This window comes from Penicillium argentinense, assembly GCF_028826775.1.
Source record: "Penicillium argentinense strain IBT 30761 chromosome Unknown utg000002l_segment0_segment0, whole genome shotgun sequence".
NCBI classification, from domain to species: domain Eukaryota; kingdom Fungi; phylum Ascomycota; class Eurotiomycetes; order Eurotiales; family Aspergillaceae; genus Penicillium; species Penicillium argentinense.
The window spans coordinates 2252094-2274382 of record NW_026622661.1 but is presented as its reverse complement, the minus strand read 5'-3'; the positions used below and the strand labels follow the sequence as shown (position 1 = coordinate 2274382).

General features: G+C 52.4%; 9 protein-coding genes across 9 annotated transcripts; 5 read left to right on the top strand and 4 right to left on the bottom strand.

The window, feature by feature from the left end:
- Positions 1 to 120: 120 nt before the first annotated feature.
- N7532_001690 (uncharacterized protein) lies at positions 121 to 1674 on the bottom strand (the record flags this gene model as incomplete). The annotated part of the gene is made up of 1 exon (XM_056614184.1): positions 121 to 1674. The coding sequence occupies one exon, from the start codon at positions 1672 to 1674 to the stop codon at positions 121 to 123; it is 1554 nt and encodes a 517-aa protein (XP_056479225.1).
- A 669-nt stretch (positions 1675 to 2343) lies between these two features.
- Positions 2344 to 3636, top strand: N7532_001689 (uncharacterized protein; the record flags this gene model as incomplete). Its single annotated transcript, XM_056614183.1, has 1 exon — positions 2344 to 3636. The coding sequence occupies one exon, from the start codon at positions 2344 to 2346 to the stop codon at positions 3634 to 3636; it is 1293 nt and encodes a 430-aa protein (XP_056479224.1).
- A 180-nt stretch (positions 3637 to 3816) lies between these two features.
- N7532_001688 (uncharacterized protein) lies at positions 3817 to 7817 on the bottom strand (the record flags this gene model as incomplete). Its single annotated transcript, XM_056614182.1, has 2 exons — positions 3817 to 4909; positions 4966 to 7817. The coding sequence occupies 2 exons, from the start codon at positions 7815 to 7817 to the stop codon at positions 3817 to 3819; spliced, it is 3945 nt and encodes a 1314-aa protein (XP_056479223.1).
- Positions 7818 to 8655: 838 nt separating this feature from the next.
- N7532_001687 (RNA polymerase-associated protein) lies at positions 8656 to 10495 on the bottom strand (the record flags this gene model as incomplete). Its single annotated transcript, XM_056614181.1, has 4 exons — positions 8656 to 9273; positions 9331 to 9648; positions 9727 to 10207; positions 10275 to 10495. 4 exons carry the CDS (start codon positions 10493 to 10495, stop codon positions 8656 to 8658), a joined length of 1638 nt encoding a protein of 545 aa, XP_056479222.1.
- Positions 10496 to 10931: 436 nt separating this feature from the next.
- On the top strand, positions 10932 to 11666 carry N7532_001686 (demethoxyubiquinone hydroxylase family protein; the record flags this gene model as incomplete). Its single annotated transcript, XM_056614180.1, has 1 exon — positions 10932 to 11666. The coding sequence occupies one exon, from the start codon at positions 10932 to 10934 to the stop codon at positions 11664 to 11666; it is 735 nt and encodes a 244-aa protein (XP_056479221.1).
- A 316-nt stretch (positions 11667 to 11982) lies between these two features.
- ltpA (tyrosine protein phosphatase LTP1) lies at positions 11983 to 12668 on the bottom strand (the record flags this gene model as incomplete). The annotated part of the gene is made up of 2 exons (XM_056614179.1): positions 11983 to 12527; positions 12623 to 12668. The coding sequence occupies 2 exons, from the start codon at positions 12666 to 12668 to the stop codon at positions 11983 to 11985; spliced, it is 591 nt and encodes a 196-aa protein (XP_056479220.1).
- Positions 12669 to 13965: 1297 nt separating this feature from the next.
- Positions 13966 to 16922, top strand: chsA (chitin synthase I; the record flags this gene model as incomplete). Its single annotated transcript, XM_056614178.1, has 4 exons — positions 13966 to 14157; positions 14243 to 16279; positions 16333 to 16851; positions 16908 to 16922. The coding sequence occupies 4 exons, from the start codon at positions 13966 to 13968 to the stop codon at positions 16920 to 16922; spliced, it is 2763 nt and encodes a 920-aa protein (XP_056479219.1).
- A 2063-nt stretch (positions 16923 to 18985) lies between these two features.
- Positions 18986 to 19840, top strand: N7532_001683 (uncharacterized protein; the record flags this gene model as incomplete). Its single annotated transcript, XM_056614177.1, has 4 exons — positions 18986 to 19159; positions 19219 to 19304; positions 19357 to 19428; positions 19483 to 19840. 4 exons carry the CDS (start codon positions 18986 to 18988, stop codon positions 19838 to 19840), a joined length of 690 nt encoding a protein of 229 aa, XP_056479218.1.
- A 1370-nt stretch (positions 19841 to 21210) lies between these two features.
- N7532_001682 (uncharacterized protein) lies at positions 21211 to 22181 on the top strand (the record flags this gene model as incomplete). The annotated part of the gene is made up of 4 exons (XM_056614176.1): positions 21211 to 21304; positions 21364 to 21461; positions 21528 to 21800; positions 21879 to 22181. 4 exons carry the CDS (start codon positions 21211 to 21213, stop codon positions 22179 to 22181), a joined length of 768 nt encoding a protein of 255 aa, XP_056479217.1.
- Positions 22182 to 22289: the final 108 nt, after the last annotated feature.

Genomic DNA, 22289 nt, shown 5'->3' with positions numbered 1-22289 from the left:
CTGCACATGAGGAGTTCCCGTTTTAACATTTCTTCATAAATTCATCTGTACCTATTTATTACGTGAAAGCATCAACATCGAATTGAAAATGTTGGAATATCCATTATTAATACTTAATTGTTACTGTTCGAAAGCATAGTAGAAACAAATAAAATTGTTTTGACCCACACGATCAACCATAGATTCCACCCCAATAGCTCTCCCCATCATCGCCTTCATATACGGGTGAGAGACATCCCTGCACTTGGGCTGGTTGTAGCCATCAACTGTGCCCATTGGCCAGATGGGGACGACGCAAATCTCGTTATCTTGACAACCGCGGCGGTCCTTCCAGGTCGTCCAATCCAGATAATCGATCACAGAGCGGACGCGGTTCTGCGCTAGAACGAGCTTATCCTCGTTCCAGGCCTCGAGCAACGCCATGCACACACTGTGTGCAACATGGTGCACCGCCTTGGCAGCGGTAGTCTTCCCTTCCTGAATCTGAAGAGGCAGGAACTGCGTGGCGCATCGCTCTGCTTCCTCGAAGGTATTGCGCTCGCTGTAATCGATGAACGGCGACAGGAGGATCTCAATATGATCATGGAAAGCCTTGATTTCGGAGAACTTGTCCGAAGTCAGATACGACAGCTCATCACTATATCGGGTGACGATCATATCGACCGTGGCTTGCCAGTCCCAAGACGACTCCTTGAGATCCGTACGCAAAATCACAGAGCTGAGTTCGTCGCGGATAGCTGCTAGTTCGGAAGTCAAAAGGTTCGCTAGACGAGGCAATGTAGAGCCCTCGGGGAACAAATCGACGTCGTGCGAGTACGCCGTGACGAACTTATCATAGTTCAGCCAGACCCTGTTCCCTCCGATACTATCATACCGCGACGTGACAGCACGCATCCACCGCGACGATTCCGGCCCAGGCCCACCAGGTCCAGGAACCTTCCTCTTCTTGCCGCCTCTTGGAGGTCCGCCGCCTGGAGGTCCTGGCGGCTTCGATCCTCCCTTTCCAGGTCCCCATTCGTGAGTATCCTGCTTGACATGGGTAGTGCGGATTGGGAACAGATCCCGCTCGAAAGAGCAGAGGATAATCTCGAATCCCGCCTCCATACGAAGAACCCCGTCGATGCTACCCTCCCATTCATTTTTAGCCATTTCGCATGCCTTAAGCGCGCGATCACTCTCGCCGCCGGGACCGGGCCCTTTGCGCGGCTTCTTCTTGTCTTTTTCGGAAAATTCGTCGATCGTCCCGTTGAACAGGATGTAATCCTGCGAGTCCAGTGTCCCCTTCTTCGTCTTCCCGGCTGACATCCCGTCGATATACACGAGGCGAAGATCCTTGGCGGCGGCGTAGGTGTGGAGATACCCGGATGCATTCTCATCCATTTCCTCGAACGGCGTCTCGCCGTGGTCATGTCGGCGACGCAACTCTTCGTGGTGCCCATACTCCTTTTCTCCTTCCTCGGGCTTATCATCAATATCATCCTCCGGTCCTTTGGGCGGAGGACCGCGATGCGGACGGGCAAAGACCATAGCATGCTCGGGCTCAAATGCTAGCCACTCAGTCCCATTCACAGCGCCCGGGTTCGAGGCACCATGGTATAGCTGCGTGCCAGCCGGAACGGTCGCGAGAAAGAACGAAACGCCATTATGATGGAGCGACGAGCCCCATTGGCGCATCGATGGTTTGCATTGTGGATGGCGGGATCGACTAGCGTCGTTGCGGTGGGCAAGCTCGATAAGCTTATTTTGTTAGCACCCGGCAATCCAGAGTAGTTTCTCGGCTTGTCTACGGTAAGCAACCATTTTAATCTATTCATTTCACTATATTTACCTAGGGTTGAGTGACTTGTGAACCATTGTGGAGCTCAGGACTCTGTGTGACCATATTAATGTCAGATCGTGGGTGTCGGGATGTGTCCGAACTGAGAGACCAGTACTCTATTATGGAATAGTCAGATTGATAGAGAACTAACCTAGCGGTAGAATTATGTGAGCTGTTAACAAGGATCTCGATGAAATCAACAAAGATGGTTGATTCGAATTACTGGTTTAAAATATCGCTGCGACTTCAAGCTCAGCTTACTACATAGCTTAGATCAATGAAAGTGGCCCCAGAGGAATTGCTCGAGATTTGAGATTAAAAAAAGAGCAAAAATGTTTTGCAACGTTTTAGTCGCTCGGATGGTAGTCAAAAGTACCTCCTACTAGTAGTTGCTTAGTGTAGGACAGAGCCTGTTTGTTGTTTTTGATGGTGGGTCTGGGATCAGCACAAACCAGAATTTCCCCACATCTTCCCGTTCCCGCACCCGTCGTCATGCCTCCTGCTCGCTTCAACCTATCCTCGAGATGTCCACGAGCTCGCTCAATGGGAAGGCTGCCGCCTCGCGAATCCTTCTCTTAACCTTCGACGCCTTCGGGACGCTTTTTCACCCCCGCATTCCCGTCCCCGAGCTCTATGTTCAGGTCGCCTGCAAATATGGCCTCTCACAGCCCGTTATCACCCCGCAACGGCTGAAATCTGCCTTCAAGGAGACATTCCTCGCGCAATCGAAGCGATACCCCAACTACGGCCGCGCCGATGTCCTCCGCGGCCAATACGGCGGACCCAAGCAGTGGTGGCAGGAGGTGATCGAAGGCAGTTTTGCGCGAACGTTGGCTGGAACAGCGGCCGACGCGCAGGACGGCAAATTCAAGTTACCCGACGGAATGGTGGATCATCTTCTCGAGCTTTTCGCCGGTAAAGGCGGCTATGCCGAATACCCTGAAGTGTTACGGTTCTTCGAGATAATCCGATGGATGACTTATGAGCCCCTGCCGTCGAATAGCCGCTTTGATCGGATAATCCTAGGCGTTATATCGAATTCGGATGATCGAGTTCCTGCCGTGCTGAGAGCATTGGGGATAAATGTTGCGGATATGCGTGCGGACCAGGATGTCTCGAGCAAGCACTTGCCTGGATTCGAGTATCGAGGAGGAATCGAAGAGCCGTTCCCTCCAGAAGACGCATTCACCCCTCCGAAGGAAGAACCACCCCCTCCGCAAGAAGAACCCGGCTCCGAAGAGCCTCCACACCAACCACGCCAACGACGCGAAAAAAGCCCTTTAGAATACCGCGCCATACAATTGATGTTAATCGAACAGGAGTTGAAGACCAACTTAAAGCCGCAGCAACCAATCGGACCACCACGTGGAATTGAATTGAAACATCCCGGCGAAATACATCTAGTCATCACGAGCTATGAAGCCGGTGAAGAAAAGCCGAATCGATCGATCTTCGACGTTGCCAAGAGACAGGCGCGGTTAATTATGGAGAAAGAACGAGATAGTATACTCCCACAGCTGAAGGCTGCGCAAAGAGAATCAGAGCTGCCCGCACGTTTCAACCCAGATGGTGAATGGACGTGCGTGCATGTTGGAGACGATTTCGAGAAAGACTATTGCGGTGCACGTGATGCCGGGTGGGAGAGCTACCTCCTTGCGCGCGAGGAAGGGCAAAAAAGAGGCGATGATGTGAAGACCATCTCTTCATTGTACGGATTGTTGGATCTATGTTTCGATCGTGATCACCGGCCACGGGAAAGGGAAACCCCTAAAATGAGAAAGTGGCTCGATGAGGCATATGTAAAGGCGGGCAAATGATCCGATTGTGCCATTTTTGTGCAGAACATTTGTTTCAATCTAAATGCCAGTTGATTTTAGTCACATAAATATTCGTCCTTTGCCAAAACGCCAGTCCTATGAATGCTACAGATAAACAAGGTATTATGTGAATGCCGAAAGAACCAGTAGTTAACCACCCGATGCAAATTGAGAGCCCGCTCAATCCCACTGTCCCTTACCAGCCAATGCACCCAATTTAATATTAGCATGCTTGTTCAGCAGCTTGGCGATATTAGAACCACCATTCCGCTGCTTAACACGCAATTGTCTCTCGCGTTCCTGCTCACGAGCGGCGGTGTAGGAGTTGACAGCTCCGCCCTTCTTCGAGCCTGACGCGGCAGCTCTAGGGATTTTGCTGGAGCTACTGGATGTGGTGGAGTTGCTCGAGGAAGAACCTGAGGTAACACGGCGCAGGAGCTGGGGCGGACGGAAGCCGATAGGTCCCTCGGAGCTACCGCCGTTGTGGAATGCCATCTTGGGATTGCTTGTTGAGGTGGAGTTCGTTGCGGTTGCGGAGTTGGAAGATGCCTGGCGCAGCAGGGCAAGTCGATCGACGACGGTGCCGCGAGTGCGGCGCGGGTGGCTGGGTTTGGCGAAGGATTCCTTGGACTGGGTTTGGTTGTCGTCGGAGTAGGCTTGATCATTCCCAGAGTTGGCGTCATCTTCATCATCTTCACCTGCATCTTCATCCAGGGATGCGTCCTCGTGGAAGGAGTCGTATTCGGGTGTCTCGGTCAGGAAAGACAGGGTCTCGCGGATCTCAGCCAGAGTAGCAGGTTTCTTAGACATGGCACTGGCGGCGGTCCGACGGAGATGAGGCGGAGGTCGGTTGGTGGCATCTTCGGCAGATGGCTCAAGAGGTCGCTTGCGCTTCCTACTATCCTTGTCTTCCGCAGACTCGGTCTGCGGAGCGGCAGCTATATCCTGAGAGGACTCATTCTGGGATCCTCCTTCGTTCTCCTCCAGGAAGTCCAGCTCAAAGTCGTCCTGCTCGTCGCGGTCTTCAATGGCCTTGAAGAATGCGGCCTTCTTGGGGTTCTCGGCAAGCTCGCCCACTTTGTCATCGGCGAGAAGAGCTCTGCGCATCTTGGCGAATTCACGCTGCTTTTCACGGCGACGTGCTTGTTGCTCGTCGTCCGAGTCATCGAGATCGAAATCATCATCCGGGCCGCGGCGACGACGCAAAGCTCCAGTCGTGATATCCTTGAGCAGCTTGGCAACATCCTTCTCGTCTCGGTTTCGCTGGTGAGAACTGTCGGTATATTAGTAAATAGAGCCAGTAAAAAGGAACGAAGGTCATAAACATACGCATTCAGCGCAGCAAGTTCTTTCTCATCAACGACTTCGCCACTGTTGTCGTTGATCATCTGCAAGTCACGGACGTCTTCTTCGCCGTCGCTGTCATCGCTAGCACCACCGATACCAGCATATTCATCCTCGGACTCCTCAGCCGCCTCGTCCACAACACCCTTCGCCTTGCTGTTCTTCTTATCATAAGGAACATGTGCCTTGGCCTTCTTCGCCGACTTCTTCATGATGTTGAAAGCATTGGCACTGACTTCATAGTCGCCCTCGTCTTCATTCTCTTCCTCAACCATGGACAGGTTGGCACGTCCACGTCGAAGCTTTCCAGCTTTGCGCTGGGCAATAGGTGATTGGCTCTGGCCAACAATGACAGTGTCAATAGTCGAAACTGGTGGCGTTTCTCGGAATCGCTTCGCGGGGTCGAAGGGCGAGAAGACGAATCCTTCGTCCTGAGTCGGGTCGGGAATTTGTGAAAACTGGGAGAAACCATGGCTCGCGGGAGATTCAGACACGCTATTGAAATTTTGGCTGGGCGCTGGCATGAACTCTGGTTGCTCCTGGCTGTCCTTGACGAGGATTTCAGAATCCTCCGCACGAAGTCTAGGGACAGGTTGGCCAGGATCAGGAAGAGAGAATGGAATAGTGCCAGATCCGGGTTGACTGGCAGTAGCATCGTCGTCATCAGCAAGAGTGCCAGCGAAGGCTTGAGTGAGACCCAAAGACATGTTCGGTGTTTCCATGCCAGGGAACTTGGGTCTTTCGGCGGATTGGGCGCTCTGGGCTGAGGGTCGAACAGGTGTAGAGGGGATCTGCTGTTCGTTGTTGTTGTCGTCGTCGTCTTCATCGTCGCTGACAACGCGAGTCCGGCGCTTTCGTCGTGACCCAGGTGCCTCAAGTTCGACATCAGATGCGGCGGCCTCAGAATCATCTCCAGAAGACTCGTCCCCCTCATCTGCCTCTTGCTCAAAGTAGCCATTCTCGCCAGCAGTGCTGTTATTGTCATCTTCATCTTCATTTTCGTCCTCGCCCGATCCGTCTTCAGATCCTGAGAAGGTGTAGTCATCATCATCTTCCTCATCATCAGGATCAAGACCCTTGGCCTTCCTCCTAGCGGCACGCTCCTCTCGTGCGATATCATCGGCTTCCTTGCGGGCCTTCTCCACCAGGTCCTCCACATTGTCCTCCATGGCAGCTCGCTCCTCGGCAGTTTCAATGACAACACCCTTCGCTCGCAGCTCTTCAATGCGCTCGCGTCGGTCTTTGGCAGCCTGCTGCCGAGCCTTATACAAGAGACTCGCAGAAAGCTCGGAAGAGCTCATCGAGCTCATCTTGCGGTTTGGGGAGGTGAGGTGGGCCAGAGCTTTAAACTTCGTCATGGAAGAGGTTTCTTGCACTTTTCTCGCGGGTAGGTTTTCGAAAGCGGCAATGCGACGGCATTTGGCGGGAGATGTAATAACCTCGAGGTCATCACTGTCAGATCCATCATGTTGGTGCTGCGCAACCTCTTGTCGAGACATGAGGACACGGACAGAGGGCGGCGTAACCTTTCGGGTCTCCTGGTTCATGTTCGCAATTCCCGAAGGTGATTTTGCCGGGGCATCAGTCACCGGAGCATTAGCACTTCCCTTGAGATCTTTCGGCTCGAACTGAGTATCGGCAATGACCTCCTCAAGCGTGGGGAGATCAGTCATTTCCACATCCTCTTGTGGCTTGTCTCCTTCGGTTTGGTCTTGGCCTGTTGCTTCAGCAGCGGCGGGTTTTTCAGCATCGGAGGGACCAAGCACAGGTGAGGTGCGGGGAGTCTCGGCCTTTTGTCCCTCGGCATCAGAGGAGTTTTGCGAACCAGCTGTCGAAGAAGAGTTCACCGCAGCGGGTTCAGCTGGAGGGGCATCTGTTTGCATGAAGTTGAAACGAGCAAAGAGACTTTCTTTGGTGATCTTCTTTTTGGTCTGTGCCTGGTGCGCAAGCTGCATGTTTCGGCTCATTCGCTGAGTCTCTCTGCTCATCTCCTCCAACGCCTTTTTGCTCGCCTTCCGCGGCTGGCGGGCCTTCTGAGACAATTTTTGGGCTGATCCAGGACCACCACCTTCACTCTCTTCTCCAGACAGGATATCAGAGCTGAACTGCTCCATCTTAGCCCGTCTGGCGGCCTTTTCTTCCGCCTCGGCTTTCTCGCGCACTTCACGCTCCGTGCGCTTTTGGGCCACCAAGGCAAGGAACTTGGCATTTTTGTCTGGAGCTGGTCCCTCTTCTTCAAGAATTGCGGGTTCGGCACTTGAGGCTTCAGGCGATGAGACAAACAGAGGCGAGTCGGCGCGGGAGCCGACAGGCGAGCCCGCTGGGTGGCTACCAGGTGTTGTAGGTCGCTTTGATTGAAGGTTATTCTTTCGCTTTGGGCCAGCAGTAGGGAGTTCGTCATCGCTGGACTCGTCTGCAGGTGCAGGGCTCTTCTGGCTTGGTTTTTGTGCCTGTTCTCTCTCGGCTCGGAGAGCATTGGACAAACGGGAGAAAGCAGAATCCTGTGGACTTGTGTCATTTGAGTCGTTTTGCATTCGAGCAGCCATACGGCCTCGGGGTCGAACAATGTCATCGGCATCGTCGGAGTCGTTGTCAGAGGCGTTATTACTAGTAGATTGAGGTGGACGCGTTTTGGAGTTGGAGCTGTGCTTCTTTCCGAAGTCCAGCTTCGGAATTGTAGATTTCTTTTTCGGAGATTGAGAGTCGGAGTCGGAGTCGCTATCGAATTCTGCCATCATTGCCTTGATCTTTTGCCCCGGAGTGAGCATGTTGGGAGAATTGGCATCACTGGTCGGCGACGCGGAGCGCGTCGAGCGCGGCGTCGAGGCAGAGGACATCATGAGCAGATTGTAAGATTGGAAGGCGATTTGAAGCAATCAAATGGCCAAATTGGTCATAGTCGACTCGAAAAACAGTCTTGAAAGGGGTTTGCAGAGTTGACAGTGCGGGTCCCTAGGGCGCATGCCTGGGGGATCGAACGCGATGCGCGTGCTTCGCGTTGCCCAGCCGCGTGCACGTGATGCGGTCTTATCAACGCGCGCCACTACTCAAATCAGACGGATTGAGTACCTGACCCTAAGGACTACGTATAATAGTATAGAATACCCTACCTCCAAAATACGAACTTTTGTGAACAACTAGTTAAATTCATAATTGGTTGCTATGTCCTACATCCGAAAACTGATCCATCGTCAGCATACCAATTTAGCAAAATTCCGCCCAAGTTGCGCTAAAGATGATTGTGACTCTGTAAAAGTAGCCATGTTCACATCTAACAGGATCTCGGTATCGACATCGAAATCAAGTATGCTTTTGACGATATTTCTCAAAGGATTTTTTTCTGCTTTGCGTAGACCTTCACAGCGCGTGATAGTATACATCGCACTTCAAACTCATGTCCTAGACATTCCCTAGGTATATAAAAGTACTAGTAAATACTGTGTGCTGCTCTTAAGAGGGGAAGCATCATAGGCCCATTCCGTTCCAAGTGCCATCCTAAAAGATTATCTGTTCAACACGTGTAGGGCGAACCGCAAGATACACTCAATTATAAATCATGATAATACTAGTTAACATTCGGATATCTCTGACGAACTAACCAACCCTGGGAACCCTATGGCAAACATAAAAAAAAGATAGACATCGAAAGGGTGAAGATGTAAAGTTACAGGCAATTTAGATCTCAATCTCAACGTCAATGTCACTCCAATCCATGCCACGGAGGATATCGTCGGCAGTAGGTGCGTGGGTGATCATGAAGCCAGTCTTCTTTTTAGGCGTGAGCTTGACCTTGGGCACCTCCTCTTCTACCTTCGGGGTACTCTTGGCACGAGCCGCTTCGGTCGCGGCCTTGCGAGCGGCCTTGCGCTCCTCGATCTGGGCCTTGCGAACATTCTCGTGGTTGAGCTTTTGGATGCGAATGTTGTAATCATGTAGACGCTCGGCTGCGGTGAGATTCTCCGTCTTGGGCTGCTTCTTCGCAAAGAGGCCAGCCGTTCCCCATGAAAGCTTAGGATTGTGAATGGTGTCGATCTCCTTTTGGACGCGATCGGCCTCTTCCTTATCACCAACGTCGAGCGCGAGCTTCTTCTTTCTCTCAAGGTCATACTCGAGGAGCTCATTGGCGTGATAATTGAGAGCACCCTGCTGGCGCAGTTTCTTGGCAAGTTCTTCTTCGGTGAAGGTGTGGTTGATAAGGCGGTTGATGTCGGCAACCTTCGAGGCGACCTTCAGCTGAGTGGCCATCTTGCAGTCCTCCACTGCCATGGTCTTCCGATACCGGTTGTACTCGGCCTAAAGAAAGGTAAGATGTTATTTGAGGGAAGTGAGGGATCAGAGGGATCAACGTACTTCAGTGAAGGGAGAGTCGGAGCAGGCAATGAAGGGGAATTCACGAACGGCCTTGCCGTGGGCCAGCTTGGCGTATTTCTTGACAACGAAAGGACGTCCGCTAGCGGACTCCATGCCGTAGGGCTTTCCCTCCGTAATACCAGTGATAAGGCAGAGGCGGTATTCATTCATGCCAGTCTCCTTGTTGATACCGATGTTGACCCGAGCGTAGCAACCGGTGATGCGCTCCTCGAAATGGGGGTAGTAGACGACTTGGGCGAAGTTCGAACGGCCTACACGGGCGCGTTGAATGTCCCGAAGCTCGGCGGGAGGGTCATCCTTGGGGGAGCAGAACCACCCACACGATCATCTAGGTCGGGCTCACTCTCTTGGGTGGTTTGAGAACGAGGGGGAGACGGATCCGCTGGAGGCGGAAGAGCGACGGCGAGTCTTGGGAGTGCTGGTAGGGCGGGCCTGGTCGCGCTTGCCCTTCTGCTCACGCTGACGCTTGTAGGCGTCGATTGCGGCAGAGGTTTCTCCGACCTTGCGACCACCGAGGGTTGTCTTCTGGCGGGAGCTCTTGCGCTGGTTGTCATCAAGGCCAGCGGCACCGGCCTTGCGCTTGGCGGCCTTTGCTTCCTCGCGCTCGCGGTCTTTGAGGAGACGGCGCAGTGCGAGGTCCTGATGGTGGCGATCGACTTGTTGAGCGCGCTCGGAGAGCAGCTCCTCACGTTGGATTTCAGGCATAGCCATGATTTCGTCTTTCTCTTTCGCGGAATAGTAAAGTTTGTCGTAAGGAAAAATGGGCTTGTCTTCAGCGTCAGAGACGTCTGGTTCAGAATCATCATCTGAGTCGGACATGGGTGCGGATTTATGCGATTCGGTCTCGGAGCTAGAGCTGTTAGTGGATGATGCGTGCAGGGCTGGCGGCAGGTCAGGGACAAAGGAGCGCAGTAAATACTTACAGTTCGCCTTCCTCGTCCCCCACGACTTTCCGAGAGCTGCGAGAGGATTTGGCAATGCCTTTGCGAGCCATGGGTTCTGGTGAACGATCGCGATCGTGGTGTGATGAGTGCGAAAAGTTTGAGGGAGCTGGAGATGACTCCTTATGCTGAGGAGTGTGTGATTGCTCTTCCTCAGAGTCGCCCGCCAGAGCGAGCAGCTCCTCATCCAAGGCATCCGCCATATTGACCGCGCGCCTTCCTCTTCTGCCTTTCTAAGACTAGAATAGCAATGGCCGTGATTTTCTGCAGGCAGAAACCCCTCTTGGATCGCCGCCTAGCCTTGATCTAGAAGACAAAAGGCTCCCGACCAGGAGGCGCAAAGATTCAACTTCGAAGTCCTCAAGGCCAATCTCTCAACCAAATACCGATATAATCAACCGAAGTATTTCACCGTAATAATGAGTGTTGTATAGAGACGGTAGGAAGGTACGACGTGGGTAATGGGGGCGTGGAGGGTCTCGGTGGAAAAGGAAAGGGCGTGGTTGTTGGTCCCAAGTTGGCCTTCGGCCGTCGATTCATGACGTTCGGAGTGCCAAGCCTCAAGCGCGCGGCAGCGGCAAGTCCCTTCCTGCCAACCTCCGCGACTCGAACGCCGAGCTACAGCTCCAAATACGAACGATGGAGGCGGTCCCTGCTCTCCGAAGATGCCTGCTGGCACAATGTCGTCGCCCATCATCACGACCGTCTCCGGTCTTCCTTGACTTCCTCGCCCCAACGGCCCTGCGTTCCCACCGATACGCCTCGACGACCGGGACTGCCGGCACCTCCAAGCCTCGATATGTTCTCAGCAAGACTCAGCGCGAATTTTTGGACAGTGCGTTGCGAGTCAACCAAGCCGGTGAACTCGCCGCAACCCTCATCTACACCGCGCAGAACCCACAAGTGGTCCGGTCTCACCCGCACCTCCGGCCATTGATGAAGCACATGTACGACCAGGAAGCAGGCCACCTAAAGACATTCAATCACCTCATCGCGAAGCATGAGATCCGACCAACTGCCATGTACCCGGTCTGGGAGGCTGCTGCGACTTTCCTAGGGTGGTCAACTGCCGCGCTAGGCAGAGAAGCTGCAATGGCATGTACTGAGGCGGTGGAGACGGAGATTGGGTCACATTATAACGACCAAGTGAGGGAAATTCTTTCGTGGGAGGCTGATGCAGAGAGGAGGGGCGAAGAGCTCGATGATGAGTTGAAGGAGATGCTATCCACATTCCGGAGGATTCGGGATGAGGAACTTGAGCACCTAGACCACGCCGTCGCCAACGATTCCAAGGAGGCTAAGCCTTACGATCCACTGGTGGATGTAATTCGCCTTGGTTGCAGGACTGCCATCAAGATCAGCGAAAAGGTGTGATTGGGAGGACGAGTGAGCATGGCCCTTATATATATTGCGACACATACTTGTATAATATTATTGTACACCACACTGCAACAGAGGCTACCTTCCTCTTCAATAATTGATATATCTTGGTTTACAAAACCCCATCTTCGCCCGCTTGTGACTGGAGTAGTAGGGTACCATTATAAAGAAGCAAACCCTACCTCATCTAGTTCTATGACATGTGACGTCCCGCCGTCTATATGCTTGGCCAGTTTCCACCATTGTACCGTCCAGCTAACCTTCAAGTTGCTTTTAAATAAGTGAACACGACAACTACGAAGGACTCAGGTCATTGCTGCTGCTCCAGGAAATCCACAAAGCCCTCGGAAAACCGCACGACTTGCTGGTAGACCTCCTCGAACCCATTGGCACCACCATAGTATGGGTCCTGCACCACCTCGCCGCCGCCGACACGATCATGCAGCTTACCGCCACGACCGAAATCTCCGAACAAGCGAACCTCGGCGACCTTGGCGTCTTCGACCTGCGCACCCAACGCAGCGTCCCGCGCAGCTCGGGTATTCTTGGCCGCCGACTTGGGATCGGCCTTGCGGTTCAACGAGTTGATGACCGACTGGCGCGTGTCCAGCAGATCGCGCAAATTGTACTTGTCCATGGCTAGCAGGTAATCGAACTTGAGGAAGTCGTCCTTGTTGACCTTGCGCGCGGCGTGGTTGTAGCTTGTGATGCCATGGCGGCGGAGGGTGGACATGGTGCGGGAGTCGGGAGGCTCGTCGGTGTGATAGGCACCTGTGCCGGCCGAGTCAATCTCGCCGATGATTGGGTTAGACTCGGCGACATTGCGGAAGACACCTTCGGCCATAGGCGACCGGCCTGTGGTGGGGTGTTAGCAGCCGAACCAGAGTCTCACAACGCCCAGCAGGCGCGTCGTATATTGTGGGCGGAGCAAGGAGGTGGGTGTGGCTTACAGATGTTGCCCAGGCAGACAAATAGCACGCTGACGGGGGGAGACATTGTGGTGGGAGAGTGATTGAAGGACTCGACGGACGATGCTCGAGGGTCGAATTACGTAGGGCCCCATGCGACCATCGGGGAATCGGGCGGGGCCACTTTATCGATAGGCCCTAATTTCCCGTGATCCGTGCCTTGCCCTTAAGCCTTAACACTGTAGATTAAGCCCTTGGATTGCACTTTTATAGTATGCGAGGGGTGCATGGATTCCACGTCATCACATACAGCTTAACTATTACGTCCAGATGAGATACAAGAGATTTGACCGTAAGACATCGGTATACTTTCGCGGGGTAAATCTATTCATAGCCAGGCAACACGGTTCTCTAAAAAAAGACCGGCTGCCCCTAAGGTGCGTAAAGTAATGCTTTCTGCAAGTAAGACTCTGCCAGGAACCGCCACACTTGGCAGACGCAGCCACGGTTCGGCGTGGCGAGTGCAGGCGCCCGTGCCTCGCGTTGGCCCAGTGACCAGCCTGCGCTCCACCGCACCCGCGGCACTTTGCATCACCTTCACCCGTGGATCGCTGATGTTTCAGGCTTCGCTCTGCGTCCCAGGGAATTTACGCTCCCAAACGGTCGCTCTGATCACTTTGCCCTCATTCTCTGACTGCTTCCTTTTCGTCCCAGCACTCGTCGATACGGAAGGCAGTTCGTATCTTCCATACTAACACAGGCATATCCACCAGGCTGTGCGGGTCGCGCATGAACGCTCATTCGTCTGCCTGCCAACTCCACCGTCATCACAGCGATCGTCCAAAGGCCTCGTAAACACCCAGGGGCTCGGAATTTTATCTGGGCAATCCTGGCCTCTTCTACTCCTCCATTCTGCGACACGGACCCTCCCCCTCAGAGCTGTTCGCCCTCCCATTATTTCGCTTGGGACATTCGTTGTTTCTGAAACGACGCCGAGAGTTTGGGTCCGTCGTTCGGGCTAGTGATTCCTCACCACTGACCGTGCCTATTCCACTTGGCTCCTGGCGCAATCTCCAGCCGACGAGCCCCTACTATCAGCCTTAGGGGCGGGATCTTTTCGCTGTACTCGAATCCGAGGCTAGCTGAGCGGCCATGTCCTATAATCGCGTCGGTAGGTTCCCCTGCTTTTCTTGTTTCTGGTTTCTTAATCCCTCTGCCAATACCCCATATTTCCTTGCGCATTACCCCATTTGACATTGCGCCGTGGTGCTGGCCATTGATGGTGCATGATCATTGCGCGGACTTGTCCATTGTCTTCACCAATTCTCTTTTCGACTCGACACAACGAACTCTGGAGCACTCGTTGAACCACAGTAACTAACAAGATGCGCACCCCAGACCCCTTTGGGGATGAGCATCGCTCCCCCGTTTTGCACCCTCAGCAAATGAACACCAGTTACAACCGCACCCCGTCTCCCGGGCGACCTCTCGACGCCTACCAGCTGCAGGACAACCCATATGCCCCGACCGGACATTTGCCCATGCCCTCGAGTGATCGTCTTGCCGACCAACCTACCGTGAGTGGAAATCTCAAATAAAAAAAACAATTGCGAAGCCTTCCAAGCATTGAATTATGACACTAATTATTGTTTCATGCGTTAGTACTCGGTCGAGAATATCCACAACTCTTACGGCCACAACGAAGCCTACGAAGGACACCATCAACCTTACGGTTATGGCGAATATGCGGTTGACCCCGAAGCTCATCACGATGCCTATTATACCCAGCCGTACGAGCCTTCCCACACTCCTCACGACGATTATGACCTTGGCCAATACCCAGAGGGTGGCCACACCCCGTTTGATGACCACCCCCAAGCTCCCATGTTGCATCCTAGCGACAACCCCTTCGGGCCGGACCCCTACAAAGAAGGCTACGAGGATGAGCCGCGCTTAACTCCGAGCCCAGCTCCCATCCGACGCTGGAAGACGGTGAAGGAAGTTCAACTATTCAACGGCAATCTGGTCCTGGATTGTCCCATCGCGCCGAAACTGTTGAGCCAAGTACCCCACGCGCCGCCTCCAGACCGTGATGAGTTCACTCACATGCGCTATTCGGCCGCGACTTGCGATCCTGCAGAGTTCTTCGAGGAGCGCTTTACTCTGCGCCAGAAGCTCTTCGCCAAGCCCCGCCATACCGAGCTTTTCATCGCGGTGACCATGTACAATGAGGATGACTTCCTTTTTGCGCGCACCATGTCTGGTGTGTTCAAAAATATCAATCACATGTGCTCGCGCACCAGCAGCAAGACATGGGGCAAGGATGCTTGGAAGAAGATCGTGGTCTGTGTTATCAGCGACGGTCGTGCCAAGATCAACCCGCGCACACGCGCTGTGTTGGCTGGTCTGGGTGTTTATCAGGACGGAATTGCTAAGCAGCAGGTCAATGGCAAGGACGTGACTGCACACATCTACGAGTACACCACCCAGGTGGGTCTCGAGGTGAAGGGAACTCAGGTCCACCTCAAGCCGCGTGCAGGACCGCCTGTGCAAATGATTTTCTGCTTGAAGGAAAAGAACCAGAAAAAGATCAACTCTCATCGTTGGTTCTTCCAGGCGTTCGGCCGAGTGCTGGACCCGAATATCTGTGTTCTTCTTGATGCGGGTACTAAGCCCGGCAAGGATTCGATTTACCACTTGTGGAAGGCTTTCGACGTTGAGCCGATGTGTGGTGGTGCCTGCGGAGAGATTAAGGTCATGCTTTCGCACGGCAAGAAGCTGCTGAACCCCTTGGTGGCTGGTCAGAACTTCGAGTACAAGCTCAGTAACATTCTCGACAAGCCTTTAGAGTCTGCATTTGGTTTCATTACTGTGTTGCCTGGTGCCTTCTCAGCCTACCGTTACGTGGCTTTGCAGAACGACAAGAATGGCCAAGGCCCCCTGGAGCGATACTTCCTAGGTGAGAAGATGCACGGTGCCAACGCGGGTATTTTCACTGCCAATATGTACCTGGCTGAGGATCGTATTCTATGTTTCGAGATTGTGTCCAAGCGGAAATGCCGTTGGTTGTTGCAGTATGTCAAGTCATCTACTGGTGAAACCGATGTGCCCGACCGCATGGCCGAATTTATCTTGCAGCGACGTCGTTGGTTGAACGGTAGTTTTTTCGCTGCTGTCTATGCCATCACCCACTTCTACCAGATATTCCGCAGCGATCACAGTTTCCTGCGCAAGTTCGCACTAATGATTGAGTTCATCTATCAAACCGTCGCCATGATCTTTGCGTGGTTCGGTATCGGCAATTTCTTCCTGGTCTTCCATATCCTTACGACATACCTTGGTAGTGACGAACTGCTAGGTACAGCCGGAAAGGTCTTGGGTATAGTTTTCGAATGGCTTTATCTCGCAACTCTGGTCACCTGTTTCGTGCTCGCGCTTGGTAACCGACCTGGTGGGTCCAACAAGTTCTATATGACGATGGTCTACTTCTGGATCTTCATCATGATATACTTGTCTTTCGCAGCGGTCTTTGTCACTGTGAAGTCCATCCAGAGTGAAGTTCAACAAAACAACTTCACAGTCAGCGAACTTTTCACCAACAAGACTTTCTTCTCGATCATCGTGTCACTTGGATCAACCTATGTCATGTGGTTCATCGCGTCCTTCATCTTCATGGACCCTTGGCACATGTTCACTTCGGTATGTTGTCTAAATAGACCCAGCTGCTATGATGTTGCTAACAACTTGTCTAGTTCATCCAATACATTCTGCTAACTCCGACCTACATCAACGTTCTCAACATCTACGCCTTCTGTAACACCCACGATATCACATGGGGTACCAAGGGTGACGACAAGGCCGAGAAGCTGCCCTCTGCGAATCTGAAGCCCGGCGGCAAGGTCGACGTGAACATCCCGCAGGACGATGGAGATCTCAACGCGCAGTACGAGGCCGAATTATTGAAGTTCTCTATGAAACCACCCAAGGAGGTGGAGGTCATCTCGGAGGCAGATAAGCAAGCCGACTATTACAAGGGATTCCGCAGTGCTGTCGTGCTGGCCTGGGTCTTCTGTAACTTTGCCCTCGGCGCTGTTGTTCTAAGCGCAGCTGGTCTAGAAGCCTTCGACGACACGAGCAGCACCAACGACACCAACCAAGATACGACGCAATCCGAGCGTTCATTGATCTACATGGAGGTTGTCTTGTGGTCTGTGGCCGCGCTATCGATGTTCAAGTTCGTCGGTGCCATGTGGTACCTGGTGGTTCGGATGGTGAGTACCCTTGAATCCCATTCTTCAAATGATCACTCGCTAACACTCTCAAACAGTTCCGAGGCGTTTAAGGTTCGATATCCGAGCATGATTCTTATGTACGCTCAGCCTTACTTCGATCTTGTGTTTTCAATATATCCCCCTCGTTGCGTTGATACCATGGCGGGTCCGGTCTGGTATGGTATGTAAAAGGTACCTCGGAAGCTGGGCAAAATCATGTAATATGTGTGATGAACTCGCCTTACGATCGTGGCATATTGTATTTGCCTGCTGGCGATGTGATGTATGGTGTGTTGGGTTTATCTGTTCAACGGCGTTATTTCTATGTTTCTTTTTTCTGCTCGCCGTCAAAGCCATGGATGCATCATGCGTTGGTTACGGGGTCGCAATACGGGTAATATGTGTTTTTGTACTTGTAAATATGAGTATCGATTATGTGTCCTCTGACGGGAGTCAGATATGGTATAGATGAATGGACTCGTCAATGATTCACTGCAAAGATATGATTCTACACTTGATTCGGATTTACGTAGGGTAAAAATGGGAAACCAGTAGCTATTATGTAGCGCAAAGTGCGGGCTTTCCAAGGTTTCTCCAACTGAGACATCACTAGCAACCTCACGTCTCGCACTACATGATAACAATTCTGAAGATGACACTAGAGTATCAATATAACGACCAGTTCAATTGACACTTGAAACCTCGCGTACGCCGACCACAATTGCCTTCTCTCCTCCGAGTTCAGCCTCGCAATTTTTTGAATCTAAGAAGGGCAAGTTGGGGGCGAATACCAGCACTCGCCCCAAAAGCATCTCAGCCCGAAGCAATCAAACATGTAGTCTGCAAGTTAACGGCCCTTCTGCATACAAGCTTTGTATGGACACGTGTATTACACAATTGATCACCAAGACAAATACTAGCCTAGAAATCGTGGACATTGTTAAATTAATGCAATTGCAACTATTATTTTTCAGAGAGCCACGACGACAGATACCTGAGAATCCAATGTCTTGAGAATTGTTTTGTTGATGTACAATGGATCTATTCTCCATGCTTATCAGCAACTATCCTCTTCAGCCGTATACATATCGGCACTTCATTTTTCATCTGCCACATCTCCAGCGCTGTTCGATTACACCAATTAGCATCAACGCAACATGCGTTCCTCACGGGGCGTCTGCAACTATATTAATCGCCTCATTCCGCCGACCAATTGTCTTCCCAATGGTTGAAATTGTTAGGGCTCGGCCGCCGTGCCGGCCGATTAAGACTTCTCTACAAGTACCCCAACTGGCCAGCAACCCTGGAAGGAAATCCAATAGAAGATCCTGTCTTTACCGTGCATCGCTCTCATTTTCTTCTTTGGGGAGTGCTTCCAAGGATGAGATATATAGGAGGACTCATCGCAGCCGGCACGCCAACCGCCCAGGCGCATTCGGCTGTGTCGTCTTCGGCTGCAGCAAGCACGGTGGCAGCCAGCGGCTCCACGCCATCGCTTTTCCCGTTTGACACGGTACAATTGATCCAGATCGCACTCTTCGATGCTTCGGCAGCTCTGAAGGACACCACTCTTGCTCGAATGTTCGCTTTTGAGAGCAATGCCACAACATCCCACTCCACAGGGGCGCACACCATAGCCGCAAGCTGATGCTCGGAGATTCCTCCCCAAAGATTCCGCCTGGGAAGTCTTCAACGAATTGCTCGGGGAAAGCATCATCAAGACAATGCCCTTGGCCGCATACGGCTACCCAGAATGACCGGAGTACGATGCCACGAATTGTTCAAACACCACCGCAGACTGGCTGAACTCTGATTTGCACATGGAAGACCCTACTTTCATTATGTTGCCGCTATAAGAGGGTCGCTCATGTCTCCCTTCGCCATACAACTATACCGCCGGCTGCACACAGGGAGCCTACCCGGTATACGCTGTAAACATTACGACTGTGGCGCAGATACAACTGGCGGTCAAAGGACTCAATTGGAGTAGGCTGGCCGAGGCTCGGAGTGGCCTCAATTCCAGACCTGAAATTCATTTTCTTAGCCGGACAAAGTCCAGCGGAAACAGAATAATGAGGCGATACTGGCACTTTGCCGAGGATGGCTCTGATTTCTGCCATCCCCGTCCACGTCGATGTTGGCAGCCTCAGGACTTCCCGGCACAACACAACAGCCACACTCTCCCGTCTTCCCTCACCTCACCAACACCATGGCGCGTCTTAAATCCACCCTCATCTTGTTTCTCCTGTGCCTCCTTGTAGGTGCCGAGACTACGACCACTACAACGGCGCTGGTGTCTTTTCAATCGGTACCATTCCACCCCCTCCCCACCTGACGCGAGTGTTTGTCTCTTAACATATCGAACAGCCAGTCGTTGGAATCTCCCCATACTTTTACCACGGCCAACAGGAGCTGATCAAATGGGGGCTTTGCTACGCATTGCTTGATCCCATGTGAGTCGACCTTCCATACCTGCGAACATATATATACTGACCCGATTCTTAGCCTCAAGAACCTTGGTTCAATCGACATTCCCTGCCCCGAGAACAGTGAACCCAACACCTGCACGATCTACGAGTAAGTGAACCTTTTTGAATCCGAGTATTGCGAACAGATGTTAATTATCAACAGGGACTTGGCCTGCACCCGCGAGCTCCTCACCATCGACCGATCGCACTCACACTTGCAAGGTATGTGGGACTCAACCTCTCGAACGCCCGTCGGACTCCTCGCCGGAAGCGTGAAGTGCGATCAACGCATTTTCAATCGGGATACACATATCTGGACGAGCAAGTACGGTTGGACCAGACGCAGCTATCGCTGCGCTGGCGATTCTTGCCGTGACGATGGAGACTGCGAGACCTCACTCCGGAACCCGAGCTGCTATTGCTCGCACATGGGAATTTGCAAGATTCGCGGATTGGAGAGTACCTCGAAGAGCTCTATCTCCACTATCTCCACTATCTCCACTACTTCCGCTACGTCGTGATGGAGAATTGGTTGCTGAGGAGATCTATGAGGTGGTCGAGCAACGGGTGAACTACCCGATGGGTCAGCTGCCACCAGATCGATTCATACTTTAGGTGTCATCCCTTTGTAAGGAGTATCAAACTTCAACCGAAGCTCAAACAGATCAGAGACTTGATTTAATATGTCTGAAACAGGAATACTACTTTATCGATTTTTTATCTTGTTAGCTGCTGCCCAAAAAAGTAGCGATCGACACCAAGCTGCTCGGCTTGCCGAAGAATACCCGGATGTGCCCAATCCTATTTCCAGCCACATAAAGCAAAGTAAGTATCCATACCTAGACTAGCATTATTCTTGCCGTCCATATAAAAGCACTGTAATCTTGGCTAGAGGCCGCTCCCTAACTCTGGTGGCAAGTCATCTGCCTGGGTGGATTCGTGGATCTGTGCCATACACGCCCACGGCTATGACTTTGGTCTATGCGAGCTGTCAGATATGAGACTGTCAAAGCCGATTACGGTGTCCGTGGCATCTGTGATATTAACACATTGCGCTCACGATATCGGAAGCGCCTTGCCAAAGATGCTGAGTTTGCCAGCTTCGCTGTACTCTATATTACCATAATGATTAGCTCAATCTACTGGGAATGACCATGTTTCCTGCTCGGTCATCTATCTGGTCACCTATCCAGTCATTTACCTAGTCACCTAAGTGATAAACTATCTGGTCGAAGGATTAGCTCCTCCGGAGACTGATGCGCTACGTCGAAATTGCATCTGGTGCTATCCTACGCGAACCTCAGGCCATATTGGACCAACGCTGACGCCGCGAATGCAATGCTCCTAGCTATAGGCATATCAGGAATATCAGAATTGAGGGAGTTCAACTCCAACAATTATGAATAGTCTTGAAATACCCATTGACAACGGACCGGGCGGCTCTGATCGGCATGTTGATGGATGTAGATCTCGGCAGTCCCACACGAGGACTCTCGGGTTTTCCGAGCAGCGCGTTCTGCAGGCCCCCTTCTGCTCCGGCCGTTCCTGAACCACGTCAGAAACCCCCAATCCGCGTAATGGACCCCTCGTTAAAGCATAAGGCTGGGCTTCTCGTGGGGCCTCCCTCAGGGTCGTCCCTGGTTTCTACCCGTTTCATGCCTCGGTCCAAACCATTCGGGCAGCGCTGACGCACGACAGGTCCTAAGTACACCTTAAGGGTGTCGGGCTTGTTGTGCAAGATTGCCATGGTGATCCCATGAGAAGAGCTTTAGTCGTATAAGGCACTATGTCCTGATCCAGAATGCGGTTGATTCTCTTCTGTTCTGTCGCTGTCGCTGTCACTCTTTCATATATTTTCTCTTAGCAATCTCTAATTCCTATTCGCTGGAAGATGAAAATCCACTCATTTGCTCTCATCGGCGCCCTTTTTGGCTCTGCCTCTGCCTCTAGCAATACAAATCAGGGACTTCTCTCAAACGGCCAGGGTAAGCCGGTGCAAATATTGCAAATACTTTGGTTTTGTTGCTGACTACAGCCTCAACAGTCTCACTGGGCGATTGGCAAGCCGCATACGAAAACGCCTCCCATTTCGTCTCGAAGCCGAACACCACTGAAAAGATCAACTTGATCACTGGAAGCAGCGTCAACACCACCGATGGTTAGACCTTCACGGCACTCGAGTTTCTCGATGGCTCGATGGGTCTCCAGGATTACTACTACGTCTCGGCGTTCAGCCAGGCTTCGGGACTGGCCATGACCTGGGATAAGGATGCGATATACGCCCAGGCAAAGGCCGTAGCCACTGAGTTCTACCTCAAGGGCATTCAAGTTGTCGACGGACCTACTTCTCAGCCCCTGGGTCGCACGCCCTGGGGTGGGCGATCGGTTGAGACGTTTGGATCGGATCTGTACCTGAACGGCATTGCTACCGGATTGAGTGCTAAGGCATACAAGGATACGGGTGTTATTGGAGGAGCCAAGGTATGTCCTGCTGCACCTCTCACATATCTCACGGCGTTTTGATTGACCTTTTGATAGCATTTTATTTTGAACGAGTAGGAGACCAACCGTACTGGAAGCATGGGAGGAGACGTTGGTGCTGGCGGCGGTGCTGGAGGACCGCCCAGTATGGACTCTTCTTCTTCTTCCGCCTCACCTTCCTCAAGCTCTACTGCGGCTCAGCCTTCGTCCTCCTCTGCCGGTGGAATGGACGGCGGAGCTTCTATGTCGTCGCCTTCCTCGTCTTCATCCTCTGGTGCTCCTTACTCCTCCAACGCCGACACAAAGACCCTTCATGAGATGTACCTCTGGTCTTTCTACGATGGAGTGCATTCTGGCCTCGGTGGCGTGATGTGTCTTTAGAGCGCCGGCGTCAGGCGACGCATAATATTCACAAGCTCTTTCGTTGACATAATCAAACCATAAATTGCTTCCAGTGACACCCTTGACGATATTTGCATTGTAAAACAG